General features: G+C 45.4%; 1 protein-coding gene and 1 long non-coding RNA gene across 2 annotated transcripts in view; one reads left to right on the top strand and one right to left on the bottom strand.

Moving 5' to 3' along the window:
- LOC146756367 (uncharacterized) overlaps positions 1-15,304 on the bottom strand; it is a 499,728-nt gene that overhangs the window by 326,158 nt on the left and 158,266 nt on the right. The gene's annotated exons all lie outside the window — the stretch shown is intronic.
- Positions 4,435-15,260, top strand: LOC146756374 (man(5)GlcNAc(2)-PP-dolichol translocation protein RFT1-like). The gene is made up of 12 exons (XM_085524352.1): positions 4,435-4,455; positions 5,264-5,375; positions 5,819-5,975; positions 6,793-6,982; positions 7,608-7,709; positions 8,154-8,288; positions 8,982-9,060; positions 10,119-10,249; positions 11,372-11,516; positions 12,133-12,238; positions 13,314-13,563; positions 14,015-15,260. Exons 1-12 carry the CDS (start codon positions 4,435-4,437, stop codon positions 14,177-14,179), a joined length of 1,593 nt encoding a protein of 530 aa, XP_085380478.1. The 3' UTR covers positions 14,180-15,260.

Genomic DNA, 15,304 nt, shown 5'->3' with positions numbered 1-15,304 from the left:
ACACAAATTCAGATTTGTTAATCAGCCCAATCCCTGGAGAGAAATGGGAGAAAACTGTATCGCAGATACTGCATCCATCATTGGTGTCATTACTGTCGCTTCCTATTTGCTCTAATAAAGAGACAGAGACCTAGAAAAGGAGTCTAAGGCTGTGATTGGCAGCACAGGGAGGAACCTTTGCAAAATGGAGACAGCTTGTTTCCAAGTCACTTCAAAACTAACAAGCTTTCTGCTACTTTTAGACTGCAAAATATGTAATGTCTCCTGTGCTCACCCTGATACACGGGGTGCTTTTATCATCATTCTCATCACAGTCATGCTTTAAGAAACCTCAGAAATATTGTCTTATCTGTCATAAAATCTAACCTTTTATAATAGCTACCAAAACTCTTAATTCGTGGCTGCTCTGCTTCATAGCAGGATTATGGTTTCCATTTAAGAGGAAAGAAAAAAAAAGCAGTTTGCCCAAGATTAGTGACAAGAGGCAGCAGTTTCAGTAGCAGCTATAGCCATTAAGAGTGCTTTCTTGCTAAGCCCTGTCACCTTTCTTTTAAGACAAGTGTTTCTGCATCTTTTTGATCCTGTAGTCTATAAAACAGTACCATATTTATTTGGCACACTTGTGTTTTTCTTGTTAGTCAGATTTTTCTCCTTTCTAACTTGAAGGCTGTAAACTGTTTCCAGTCAGTCTGATGCTTAAGGGCCAGGAGCCTAATGAGAACAAACGAGAGGCTAAATTTTGCTTTTGCTTACAGTGGGTTTGTGCCAGAAAAACTCAGCTGAAGTTACTGGAGTAGAGTTACCCTTGTGCAAAGCCAGAGTAATAGAGTGACCTGGATTAATTTCACTCCATTAATTACAACTTTCCCTCTAGTCTGATTTTCTCATTTCAGCAGTAATAAAGGCTGGTAGTGAGAGGGACTATCAGAATGAAGACTATGGTTTTTCATTTCCACCTTACAAACGATTCTGACTTTCTGTGTGCTTTAGTGACCCATTACCTTTCCTGTTCACAGCTGACTGTAACGTTCAGTCACCTTCAAATCACAAAACAGACACTGGACACTCAGCAGTGGAAAGGAATCAGAACAGATGGACATTTACATAGGTTAATAGCTGCTAAAAACAATTCACTGCAGCAGTTCTGGAATTAACTTTCCAGTAATTGTAGAGCTGCTTGAGAACCTGCATAATTTCAGAGTGCCACGTTTGGACCAGCAGCTGAGTGTCCATGTAGTAGAGCTATAGAACAGGGACTTCTCATTGTCAAGATTTAGTTGGACTGTGGATGGATTTGGAAGTCGAAAGCTGCTTGATTTCGGTCATCCTAGCACAGAAAACAGGCAGCTTTCCCAAAGACATCCAACCCAAGAACGTCAGTAAGGAAGAGTACAGAGCACTTTCTGCAGGCGGTGCTGCACAGACTTGGAGTAGTTGCTGGCACTCACTTGGCAGTTCTCTTCTGCAGGGATGAACCTGTCCACTGCCACGGACTGAGCCTGTTTATTAATACTGGGTGTGGGCACAGATTTTAACCATATTCAACCCAAACAACAAAAGCTAACTGTCGTTAACCTTCTTGGCCTGTATCCCTAAAACAGTTCTATCTAAAGCTGGAATACTCACGCCAGTAGGCAAGAGCAGCAAGGCAGGAGCAAGACTGTGGGTGGTGAGAACAGATGCAGCACGCAGAAATATTTTAATGCTGCAGTTTTACTTTAGCATGGAGGCGGGCTGTGTGTGTTTGGGCAATGCTGTGAGCCAGGAGAAGAGCCCCAGGCTGCCACCCACATTTGTCAGTATTCTCACAAGGGGAAAAAAGAGAATATTTTCTGTGGGGGGTGGGCTGAGGCCAAACACCCCATGGTGAGGCTGGGAGGAGTCTTTATAAAGTCTCAAATAGGTTGTGGATTTTTGGAGGGTTTCCTCCCCTGCCCCAAGTTTTTATGTGCATGTTTGTTTCACGGTTTGTGGTGGGTTGGCTTTTGTCAGATCTGCAGCATGGCTATTTCTGTACAAGTTATTAAACAGTAAAAAGGGAGAGAAAAGGAAGGCTGTTTGCAGTCTTGGAGGACTTTGTTACAAAAGCAAACATTAGAGTTTAATAGATTTTCACGGATGTGAAAACAGCTCCAGCAGGGGAGCTGAAGAGAGGATGGTGGATAAGATTCTGAAAGAGTTTTTGACTGCTCAGCCTCTGATCAAACCTGGCTGCTAACAGCATCAGTGGGGCCAAGCAATCACAGGTGTGTGTCTGTACACCACTTCCTTGTCTTCGAAGTACACAGTGCTTTGTGGGTATGTAAAAGGACCAGGAATCTCTGAATGCTGCGTGCATCCTGGATGACTTCAATGAACGTTGGGTACTTTCCACTGTGCAGGTGTACGTGTGAGCTCTGATGCTCATCGTTTTATAATGCAACAGGAAAGATCTCAAGAACCCCTCTGTGAGTGAAGATCAGTCAGTCAAGACTGCTGTGATCTTTGTGACCTGACTGTCCTGGCTGCTTTCAAAAAGCACCGTAAGGATACTGGCTGTTAAACCCCTGTGCTGTATGACATGTGTGTGCTCCCTGCTTCTATACACAAGTCACTAAGCAGCACGTCCCTCATTCCAGTGAGTGGCCATGTGAATTACTAGCAAAACTGCTCGTAGTTGTGGACAGCTCATCCTTGCTGTTTAGCTGAGAAGTTAAAGCAGTAAACTGAAAACATCATTTGTCCTTTCAGCCTCAGCTTTTTCAGTCTGTTTCCCAGAGAGGTGAAAGTAGCTGCGTTGGCTGCCTCAGTACATGTCTTCCCATGCATCTCCTGGGAGCACTGTGCAGAGTTCTACTTGTGCTTACTCTTTGCTTGGAGGGGGGAGCAGCCTTAATGAGTCTTGTGAGAGTCATTCTTAGGTTTTTGCCTTGGAAAACGAGAGGATCAGAGGCATGCTATGAAGGAGCTGGCGTGCTCCTTCAGTGACAGAAAGGGAGACAGATGGTGAGCTTTGGTTCTTGAAACCTCCATCCATTTCTGCAAGGAGAGGACATTCATTCTTTTAGGCTTTCTGCATTATTTCAGTCTCTAAATGCAGTTAACAGTTTCACTTAGTGAAGTGTGCTTTAATTCCTGTCCTGTGCCTTCCAGCTGTAATGCTTGAGCAGTGGAAATGCTGTGTTTTCCCCAGGGGGGGAAGACGGTCTTGTGAAGGACAAAGTGTTTGGGAACCATTGGGATGAAAAGGAAGTTCAGGAACCGCATGGCATAAGTTTCAAAGAAAATCCCCAGGATGGTTTTTTAATCTTATAAAGGAATGATCTGCTCCACTTCTCCCTTATTTGTGACTTGTGTTTAGTTATGTCGGTGTGTGCTGTAAGGTGTGCTGCTTCAGTTGACGTTACCCAGGCTGAAAACACCAGAGGAGAGCAACAAGGATGAGACAGTATCATGGAATACAGTGCAGTTTATAGCATGCATGTGCTGTACAAGCATTCTGACTATCAATATGCTTTCCTTGTTGTCCATAAAATTCCTCTCATTCACTTCCAGGAGAAGACTGGGAAGTCCTTCTTTTCCATGTGTTGTCTGTTCACCTTACAGACTGCATTGGAATAGTTAGACTGACATTTCCTATTTATGCACAGCTGGGTACAGGATGGGCAGTAACACACGAAGCTGTCTCGGATTTGCCCACCTGGCACTGGTGATGTCAGCACATTTCGGTCCCTGTAGCAGTTCAGTGCTGCTGGTTTTTGCACTCTGCTGGTCAAACACTTCAGAAATAGTTGCAGAGGAGAGTTCTGTGTTTTTTTGTTTTGAATCCACCTCGGTGTGTGTGGGGGAGGCAGCTCTCGGCCCTACACTGACTGCTTTGGCAGACCCATCCAGTTTCCTCTGTAGTGTTCTCCACATGTGGTTGTGAAATCCAGTGGCTGACCTCTTTTCTAAATACTGAGTCACCATTCTTTTAAAATAAGTGATGCCAGAATTCTCCCTTGTTTTCAGGACCTTTCTTTCTACTTCTGCAAGTATTGAGCATTTCTCCCTTGTCCATTCTGCACAATCACTTTTCAAGTAACTTTATTATTCTTTTTGCTTTACTGTGTTCTGGTGTAAGTAACTGTTTGGTTTGTCTTCCAAGCAAAAGATCTGCTAACAAAGACTGCTTTCCTTCAGCAATGCAGGAGCAGCCACCGAGGAGTGTGCTGTGCCCCACAGTTAGCACAGAGCGTGTTCTTCACGTGGGCACACCTTCTGTGTGTAGAACACGGACAGTAACGATGGTGTTAGCAAAGATGAAGTGTTCTGTTTTCTCAGTTCAGTTCTGAGCAAATAGCTGATATGTCTTCACTGCACTACCCAGCTGGAACCACCTGATGTCCTGCATTATTAACGTGGTTAAATGGTATTGCGTGTAAGTAAATGTCTTAGCTTGGCCTCTTGCTAACGATGCTAGACTTTGGCTCAGAGGTAAAAAGGGACCAAATGTAAGCCTGGGCTGCAAAACAGCCAGCAGACTGAATGAGTTCACTTTTTATTGGTGAGTCGTCATGTGCTTCAAGAAAATGACACGCAAAGCTCATAGCAGCCTCACATGGATTTGGTTGAAAAACCCAGTGTTGCACAGTGAAAAGGGCTGCTCACCCTTTTATCTGTATGGTTTAACAAGGCAAGTCTGATTTTGGGCCTCCCCTGTTGCAAATTACACATTCCACTCTCTGTACCGCTGATCTGATCTCATTGTTAAGCACCACAGTTCTCTCTTTTGTTTTAATAATCACACAAAGGTCTGGAAAACTGCCATAATTCAATAAAAAAGCAAGGCTGACTTCATGGTTTCCTGGCTAGCTCTCTCCTAGGCTGCAGTGAACCTGCATATACCCTTCGGAAACGTTACTGACAACATTACGGGGTTTCGTTCTGTACAATGTAATGTTTGTGAGAGGATGAAGTGATTCAAGTCACAGGCTCGGGGTATGGTGTCACTGCAGTAGTCAGAAGTGGCATTTGTGCCTTGCTGCTCCCATAGGGATGCTGTGGGGCTCTGTTTCTGTTGGAAAGATTTCAGGTTCGCCACAGACAGAGAACAGGTTTTTGCTTTCTGTATTGTGCTTTCAGCATAATTGATCGCATCAGGTTTTGTGTGCGGATGGACAGGAGTTTGCTCCACATCAGACATGGAATGTTAGGAGTATGGTGTGCACGGAGGATGTCAGTGCTGGTTTAGCCTCAGACGTGGGGTCAGAGCCTCTTCTTTGAACCTCTCCACATTCCTCAGGATGCGATGGGAGTGTTCTACTGCTTAGAACAGCCTGAGGTGACTCCTGAAGTGTCTCTTACGATGAACCTTCGGTACTATTGGATTCTCAGAAAAGAGTCTTACATTTTAGGTAGGATGATAAGGCACAGATAAAATGAGGTGGTGAAGTTGTATTGTACGGGCTGCTCCAAAAGTAATGCCTGCCGTTTATTTCCATGGGAACTGCACCGGGTGCAAAGAGCACAACAGCACAGTTGTGTGGAGCAGTGTCAGCTACAAAGCGCCGTGTCTCAGCACTGTCACTACCAGCAGCTCCGTGTTTTGGCCAGCAAAGAACAAGAGCCGAATGCGGCGCTGCTAAAAGCTGCATGGCCAGATCTGGGGCTTTTCTTTCCTGTCCGTGCCCCCAGTGCTGCAATGCACCACATCACTGTACTCACACGCGCTGCTTGTGCTCCATCCACATTCACAAGTGGAGCTGGACGCCTCTGGCTGCCATTTCCCCGCACACTGAGGCCGTACATTGTATCGCTGCACACCCCGCTGTGTCACCCCGCCGCCACCTGCTGACAGGCACCACACGGGTCGGGTTCAGCTCTGCTGCCGTCCGCCCCCTCGTGACGTCATCGCGGCGCGACGCCATCCTTCCGGCCGGTCGCTCGGTGTCATGGCGGCCGTCGGTGCTCTCCGTCAGACCGCCCGCCTGGCCTCGTCCAGCGCCCTGCTGCAGGTGCGGGCCGACCCGGGACCCCCGGCCCCGCCTCCTCCCGCTCCTCGCCCTCCTGGGCGGCGCCCGTGGGAGCCGGCCCGGCCCCCCGGCAGCGCTTTCCTCCCCCGTTCCCCCGCAGGTGCTGTTCCGGGCGGTCACCTTCGGGCTGAACGCGCTGACGCTGCGCTACCTGTCCAGGGAGCTCCTCGGCGTCGTCAGCGTGAGGTGACGCCGCGCTGCCCCAGCAATGGGAGCCGCCGGGAACCGCCTCTGGTGGCCGGGTTTCCTTGGCACGGAGCGGGGCCGACCCCATGTCCCGTCGTGTCTCCCGCAGGCTGACGCTGCTCTATTCCACCGCGGTGTTCCTGGCCAGGGAGGCGTTCCGCAGGGCCTGCTTGAGCGGCGGCGCGGAGCGGAGCTGGGCCGCGACCATCAACCTGCTGTGGCTGACATGAGAGCGGCTCCGCTTTGCTTTAGAGCTCACTCCTGGTTCCGGCTGGAGGAGGCGGCGGGTCCTGCAGCGGGACCTGCACGAGGCGGCCCGTGTCTGCAGCCCGTGTCTGCACTGCATGCCGTGCATGTTTTCTTCTGCTGACTCCACTGCCGTTGCCTGGAAGGCTCACTGTAACAGTTACATTGGGGCTATCAGACTCATAGCTGCAAGTAGTAGCTCGCACTGACAGGTTTTACACCAAAACTTGTAGCTACAATAGCAATGAGTTTGTCTGATCTCTTTCGACATACGTAAAGTACAGCAGCGTGGGAAATTTGAATCAGATTTTCTCTTGTTCTTTTTTCTGCTGAAGGAAACCTGACTGTTTTTACATTAACTTTTTAGAGTCCCTCTTGGTGTCTTCTGGTCTGTTTTCCTGGGCTTCGTCTGGCTGCACGTACTTGAAGTTCCGGATCCATCCGTGGTTCCTCACTATCAGGCTGGCGTGGTGGCGTTTGGCCTCTCTGCAGTTGTTGAGCTTCTAGGGGAGCCATTCTGGGTTTTAGCCCAGGCTCACCTGTTTGTAAGGCTTAAGGTTAGTAGGGAAGCTGTGAGCATAGGGCTGTGTGGGACGGAGAAACTTCGTGCTGAAAAAGTGACGTAATGGAAATGAAGACCAGATTCCTGAACTGGATCTGTGCATGTTCAGGGGTGCTTAAAAAACAAATGAAGCTATGGGTTGCTTCGTGCTGTACGATGTAGTCATAATGTATTTGTAACGTTAATTTGCTCCTGTTTAAAAAAGGAAGTTAATTTGTTTAGAAGTTACCTCCCTAATGCTCATTAAATGTATAATCACAAGTGTTGCTCAGAGGGAGGCACAGACGCCTTCCACACTTCTGCTTTTCACTGTCGGTATGAGGCTGTGAAATGCAGCAGCTGGGGTCACGATTGTGCCAAGCAGGATTTACTCCCATGTGGGTCCCACACAAGGGAGCGGGGCAGTGTGATGGGGGAAAAGTGCCCTATAAGACTTGAGAATGTGCAGAGATGCTGCAGCGTGAGGTGGTCAATGCAGCAGCAGAACTGTGGTAGCCACACTGACTGTGAATGCCTTACAGGTCCTTTGTGGGTTGTGTGTGTGAAACTGGAGTGCTTTGCCTTCCTGTAGGTGGTTAAGCTGGCAAAAATGAGCGTTGTCTATTTTCTCTTTCTTGAAGGTAATTGCTGAAAGCCTTTCGATAGTGTCAAAATGCACTTTGACAGTTATCTTAGTCATCCTTTATCCGCAATGGGGCCTTCACATTTTTTCCTTGGCTCAGGTAAGTTTCCTGTATTCTGTATATAAATTCTTGCTCTGAAATGTTCTTTGCTGCTGTCTGTGACATTTAACCTGCTAGATAACACTGAGGAGGTGAGAGAATGTTCCTCCGAGGTGAGGGTTTAAATGTGAAGGATTTTGGTGATAGACGTTACTTGGCGCGTTGAGCCCAGTCAGTTTAATGGGCACCTTTGTTGTGTGCCTAAAGGTACATTTTGTGAATAAGGTTGTTACGTTGTGTGTGCTTTAGCTGTTCTTGAGGGCAGAGGGCTGTGATGCTGATCTGCTGATTAAAATGAATTTAAATCAACAGTACTCTGTGTGTGGGGAGGGGAGTTACAGTAACGCCTTCAGCTAGGTTCAGAGTTGACAGGAGGAAGAACTGCCTTCACTTCTCACTGAGTTCTCACTCATTCTTTGTTTTTTTCCTTCCTTGTCTTTCCAGCTTTTGTACACCAGTGTTCTGGTGCTGTGCTATGTGGTTTGTTTTGCAAAGTTCTTGGGGTCTCCTGAAGCAACAAAGAAGTCATTTCCGATTACAAGAATGAAAGGCCTGTTACCTAACTGGATGGCGGATAAGGTGGGTCACACAGTTCATTCTTAAGTCTTTGACGAGAGCGCTTTGAAAACTGGAGTTGATGGAGTGACTGAGAGATTATTTCTGCTCCTGGACACCATGGCTGGTTAGGAAGCATGGTTGCATAAAATTCCATTCACAGTTGTTGCATTCAAATCCTTGTCAGAAAACCACAGTGAACCTGGAGCTCTTTGTTTCTGGGCCTCGTTGGCTGCCTCATCTGTTGATTGGAGATGGAACATTTACAGTGTTAAAGGGAGTGAGCTGGTATCAGGTAGAAGAGAATCCAGGGTTGTCTTACAGAGCTGGTACTTCAACTTCTCCTCAGACAGAACGTGGTGGTGCACAGCGTCCTGCAGATACTCAGATCTCTGATGTCGTCCAAAAAGGAAATGGGGCAAAGAAAGAAATGAAAAGGCAAAGATGAGGAAGAGACTGAGAGATTGAGGACATGAAGGCAGTTCTGTCTTGTGAGGCTTGCAGGAGTGCTTTGAAGAGCACTGAAAGATGTACAGTACTGTGAGGGGCAGAGTTATATTGGTCTGCTAAACAACTTTTCCCCCTCTCTGGTTACTGTTGAGTGATTTACTCTGTAGAAAACTTATGCAGTTCCTTTGTGTATCTGCAAAGATGGTGATTTTCCACAAGGGAGAAAGTCAGCCAGACCAGGGTGACGCTGCTTCTTTGATTTTGCAGGCTTTCCTTAACTGGAAGGAAGCATGGCTGACTTGGAGCTTCTTCAAACAGTCCTTCCTGAAGCAGATTTTGACAGAGGGTGAGGCTCGATGTGTGGGAATGCTGGGGGAAGGAAAGTGGATACAGGTCAAAAAATGGACAAGGAGCCTGGGAAGGCTGGGAGGGGATGGTGGTCAGAGCGGCACCAGCAGGTGTTGGCAACCCAGGTGCAGTTACGGAAGGTTTGTGGAGGATCAGAACTGTACCGTCCTGCTGGACATGTCTCTGGAATGCGTCCTGTTAGCAGGGCCTGGACACACACGGGGAGAGATGTGGGGGTTTGTCCTTACTTCTGTGTTTTCAACTTCAGGTGAGCAATACGTGATGACTTTTCTGAATGTGATAAACTTTGGCGATCAGGGTGAGTGTGGCGATGCTGTGCAACAATGACATCATTTTCTAGTTGCTCCTTTTTGTCTGCTTCTGAAAATACTGAAAATATTAGAAACCATTTGAAAATAACATGAAAATGTTGGAGGATTTCAGTGGCGCTGGGACGTTGAGGTGCATTTCAGAGAATGATGGGTAAATGGTTATTAAATATAACACACACCAAAAAACAAGAAACAAAACCAGAGCAACTTGTTTGAGGGTCGTGGATTTAAGGAATGCTTCTCCCTTGGATCAAAACTTGGCAGTTGTGCCTCTTCTGCTGTGCGTCTTGTTTCTGTTTTAAAAACTTGGAAGGAGGCAGCATAGTATCTGATACATTGCAGTTCCTTCTCTTCATTTTCTTGGCCCTGTTGTCTTCCTTTGCAGTCTGTTAGCTGTTACAGCAGGAACACTGTTGTTTGTAGCATCACATCTCCAACTGAATGTGCTCCATAAAAGCAGTGTCCTTACAGAGTAATGAATGGCAGCAGCAGTTCAGGTGACAGCACTGGCTGCGCCACAGGCTGATTCTCTTGCATCTGGATCTTTTATCTTCCTCTGTAGTAAGAACTGAAGGGGCTGCCTGGGGGTGTCTGGGGCTATTGCTAGATTTGCTCTAATGCTGCATTAAGTTCCACTGGTTCTCTCTTTGTTTATCAGAAATGTGGAATAGGAATTTGTGCCAGAAAAAAAGTGACAGCTTGTTGGTGTGTTTTGTTTGTGAAGGTGTGTATGATATCGTGAATAATCTCGGGTCGCTGGTGGCCAGGTTCATCTTTTTGCCTATTGAAGAGAGTTTTTATGTCTTTTTCGCTCAAGTATTGGAAAGAGGGAAGAATGTAAAGGATCAGAAGCAGGTACGTTTGTTAGTATTGGTTCCACATGAAATGCTTACCTTCTGTTGGAGATCAATTGTATCAGGAGTGTGACTGACGTGTGTTTAAATTACTGAGTGTAAAGATATTTGGAAAGAAACTTGAAGTGGAGACCATGCCGAAGGAGTCTGGACAAAAAGCAAATGGATAAAAAGGTAGCGAAGTAGGAGTTACGAGGTGCAATGACATAATGCTGCATTGTCTGGTAATTGAAGTTAAAATCCTCTACTCCAACAGCATGGTGCTTGTGCACCATGTCTGTGCAGCTGTGCTGAGGCAATTACTGTAGGTTCAATCTCTTTCCAGCAAATAAGTGGCACTTGACAATATTTGACTGACTTGAAAATACAACAGGCTGGTAAGCATTGAGCGCTTCAGAGGGTGCCCTTTCCAGAGGAAGACAGCTGTGTTTTGGCTGAGCTTTGGGATTGTTTGCGCAGTAACGATGGTTACATGAAGGAGAGGTTTCTGTATGCTCTAGAAGAAATTCTTGGTCAGATAGGAAGGTCCCAGTCAGCCAAGTGTCGTGTCTCACGTTAATGGTAGGCTGACAGAGGTATACCTGTGTGTGTGTTTGACGTGGAGTGTTCATGGTGTGTTTGTGTGTGGGCTTATCCCGTGCACCTGGCAGGAGGTTTGACTCCTCATGAGGGGTGTGGGCAGCTGCATCTTACCATGTACAGAACTCACAAGTGGCTCCTTATGCTGTGGCGAAACTTGTAGTCCAGTGTAACAATGAAGACGTGGCCCTTTTGGTGATTCAGGCTGTGGCCCTGGGCAAATGCTGTGCTTTTCTTTGCTATTTACTGGCTGCTGTTTGCCCCTTTCCTTAAGCCCTGAAACAGAGCTGTCAATGGCTGATCTTTGTTGAGAGTTCTGCATATAATACGGAAGAGAATAAGAATACCTGAGCACAGCTGGAAGCCAGGACCAAGTGTGTAGGTGTGTCAATACCAAAAAATAGTCTTGGCTGTGCCTTGCATTGTGCCAGTGGACTTTTTCCCCCTGGAACAGTTTCTCTTGGTGACAGCAGCAGTTGTGCTGGTTCTAGTTCGTGTAATTGACTGCTGGGTTTTGTTGTTTTGTTTCTGTTTTTTTCTCCAGGATGATGTTGCTATGGCTTCGAATGTGTTAGAACTGCTGTTGAAGCTGGTGCTTCTGATTGGCCTTACCATTGCTGTTTTTGGATGTGCCTTTTCTCAGCTGGCTCTGGATATTTATGGAGGTTCAATGCTCAGTTCTGGAACAGGTAAAAAGCTTTAGCTGTGTTTTTTGTTTCTCAGCTCTGTTCTGAGCTCTTGGCTCGGTCAGCTTTCTGTCTGAAAAAAATCAGCTCAGGTTAAAAGGAGCTTCAAGTAGCCTCATTCTGGTAGAATTATTTGATTGCTTTGCCCTCCTGTAGATGCATGCATTTAGAATATTCCAACTGTAGCACCACAGCTCCCAAAGTTACCTGCAGGGATGCTTGCAGAGGCTGGAATGTAGCCCAGCAGTTTTTTTAACAATATTAGGAGGTTTACAAGGAAGGAAGGAAGGATAAAGCATTGGCTTTTCCTGACTTGTGTCACGTGTACCAGCTTATGGCCCAATAAATACAACCACCACTTTTGTGGAGGAGATCTTGTCTGTTACATTAATAGCTGCTGCCGCCTTGTACTTTGTGTTTGGGTTCCCCTTGCTTTGTTTATTCTGTTTGTCATCTTGTCAAGATGTCCAGACCAGAAGCTTCTCAAAGGGACACAGAAGTTGCTGTTATCATCGGTGATAATGTTACAGCTTCTGTTGTGGAGTATGAAACTGTGGCTTTATAAAAGAAATAATGATCTCTTTATCCTTGTAATGCTGCTGTCTTTATTTTGTTGTAGGTCCCGATCTTCTCCGGTGCTACTCGTTGTATGTCCTATTTCTTGCTGTCAATGGAGTAACAGAATGTTTATCGTTTGCTTCGATGTGCAAAGAAGAAGTGGACAGGTGAGGAGTACCCCCAGTGCATCTGTGTGTGATTTGCATGGAGTTAAGCATGCAAATGGGGAACAATTGTTCTGCTTGGATATTCGCTTGGAAATGCTTTTCTGTTACTGAGAAGGCAGTTTCTTTTTGCAGTCGTTTTAAGGACTGTGTGCAGACCTCGATGTAAAAGCTTTAGTTTAAACCTTTGGGTAAAAAGGATCCGAACTGACAAGGTTATTAGCTTTTAATACACAGCAAACTGGGAAAGTAATTTAATGTGAAGTCTTATTTTCTGTACATGTACGTGAATAGAAGCTTCAGTTTTTAAGGTGGACTGTTATGTTAAACTCCTTAAAGTCTTGCAGCTGTTAAAACTTCTCAGTCACAGTTTCTATAGATCACATTTGGGATGACATGAGTTCAGTGGTTTATCGGCCTTGAGGAGAGCTCTGGACAAGATGACTTCCTGTGATGTTTTGCAGCCTGGATGTTTTCTTGGTTCTCTGTTGTGGTGTGTTGGCACTGCAACCTGATGGCTGCCATCGGACTTGTTTCACTTCTGTGGCTGTTGTCTATTACAGCTCTGTTCCAAATTAATTAGGCCTTTATTTTTTTTAGGTCATTAATTAAAAGAGATCCTCTTTTAGCAGTTTAGCAATTGAGCAATTCTTTTTAGATGTGCAAGGACTGCTTTTGTCCCCCTTTCCAAGTGTGATCTTCTCTTTAAAGCCACTGTTTGGAGCAGGACTAAGTGTCACCCTATTGAGCGTTATTGTTCTTCAGTACCGAATAGAGAAGGAAAAAGTCCTCAGTGTTTGATACTGCTAATTATTGTTAGTAGGTTTTCTGAAGTGAATGCACAGGTGAATAGTAGGATAGAATTTCCTTCACTTAAAGTAGTTGTTGGTTTAGTTTACTCAACGTATTTTTCATTCTTGTGCTGCATTTCTTTTCTCAGCCTTGCCGGCTGTTAGCAGATGACAGGAATTGTTGCTCCCATGTTTTAGAAAGCGAATGGATTTTTATCTTCTGAAAATGAGTTTAGTAATTAAATAGTGCAACTGCATATGTTGTTTATATTGTTTCTTCTTCCTAGGTACAATTTTGTTATGCTGGCCTTGTCCTTCGTGTTCCTGTGCATCTCTTATTTCTTGACCCGCTGGCACGGAAGTGTTGGCTTCATCCTTGCCAACTGCTTTAATATGGGTATTCGCATTGCTCACAGCATCCAGTACATCTATGAGTACTTCAAGGAAAGCTCCTACAGACCTTTGACAGGCTTGCTTCCCTCACCGTTTTTAATACTCGCTTATGTCATAAGTGGAGGAATTACTGTTTATTCAGAGGTAAGTATCTGCCTCGGGATGTTCCTTTCACTGCGGAGGTTTGTCAGATGGCTTCATTACCAGAAGGAAAGAAATATTATCAACAGGAAAGGCTTACAACCATAGCCTTGGAGATTTCCATTACATCTTGCAAGGCTGCGTATAGATCTATTAAAAATGAAACAAAGACATGCAATTATATTGATCTTCAGATGTGTGCCTGCTTGCCTTCTCCAGGTGGCAGAGAACTGTGTACCTAATGAGTCAGACAGTTCTGCTGGCCATCTGTATATCCACATTCTTAGTTCTTGGTAATTGATGGTGATAGTGCAAAGAAATGGTCACTAAAGATTCGGTTAAAAAAATAAAAAAGCAGTGCAGGGGGAATAAAACAACAACATCTATCATGTATGTAGCTGGCCTACCTTGTGCCAACTGGTTTTCCTTCAGTTGCTGGTTTCCTTTGTTTTAGGCATTCTTCTGCTGCGATAAGGGTTGGATGGCAAGGCTGATTCACATCAGCATTGGGGCGCTGTGCTTTGCAGCTACCACCATTACCATGTTCTGCACAGAGACCAAGCTGGTCCACTTTGTCAGAAGCCAGTTCCTCTCCCAGTATATGAAGAAAGGAACATGAAATGCTCGTGGGCAGAATAATTCTTGTTCGTGGCTGCAATTATGGAGGGTTGTATTCTTTGCACGGGTCTGCCTGGATAAAGGTTTCCACATGAGTTTGTTGGAAGTATTGATAGTGACAGTATAAGTGGTTGCTGACTAAACTACTCTGTACAGTGAAAGAGAGCCGAGTAATTTTCTCTTCATGCATCATTCGTTCTTAGCTTTTCTTCCAACAGCCTCGTTGGTGATGAAGGTCTGTAGTGCACCTGCCTGACATGAACTGATGGCCAGAATTAATGTGGGGAGCTCCCATTCTTACTGGTAGGGAGACATATATGAAGGCATTGTATGGCTTACGTCTTAATTAACATGTAAATAAGAATACCCTTATTGAGGATGGTGGGCTGTTGAAAAAGTTAGCAAAGAAATGGTTTGATGTTGAAAAACAAAAACCAGAACCAAAACCTGAAGCAAACACTGGAGCGAGGACCAAGCACGAAACCAGTACCAAAGTGGAACGTAATGCAGCGCAGAAAAACCTGAGTTATCGGTGCCCTGAAGTGAGAAGCATTAAACAGACAGTTCTGGTACTTGCAGGGAAGCTACTGAAATATGCAGCGTGTCCAAGTCCAAGCTGGCTGTGTGAGTTTACTTCTGTCAGCATCATTCATGTAAGGAGAGAATCGATTAGCTTGTCAGAAATGCTCTGAAGCTTTTCTCTAGACAGAAGTGTGGTGGGTTTTTGAGCAGTGCCGAACAACAGCTGTGAATTACAGTCACGTCCAAGTTCCAGAAGGTAGAGTTAAATATCATTGACTTCACTGCTGTTCTGTTCCTACCTGAGGTGATCAGTGCAGTTATGAGCAGATTTGTCTCGCCTTTCTGCAAAGTGGAACGTTGTGTATGTTGAATGAGATTTCCTTCTGGGTTTGTGCGTGTTGGATCTCTTGCTTTTGGATTAAAAAAATGCTGCTTTTTCTTACAACGAGGTTTTTCATCTGGTTGCTCCTTTTTGTGTTTGTTATAAACCTTTGTGTTGATTTAATTTATTGAAAATGTCAATGCTCAGAAGCAATAAAGCATTGAATTTTGTTTCCTAAGGGCGCCATGTCGTATTGCTGGTCTAAGATGTGACTTCAGAGCA

This window comes from Coturnix japonica, chromosome 27, assembly GCF_054131305.1.
Source record: "Coturnix japonica strain WE chromosome 27, WE-NBRP24, whole genome shotgun sequence".
In the NCBI taxonomy this organism is placed as follows: Eukaryota; Metazoa; Chordata; class Aves; order Galliformes; family Phasianidae; genus Coturnix; species Coturnix japonica.
Note: the sequence above shows the minus strand (reverse complement) of the source record. Positions and strands in the feature narration are given on the sequence as shown.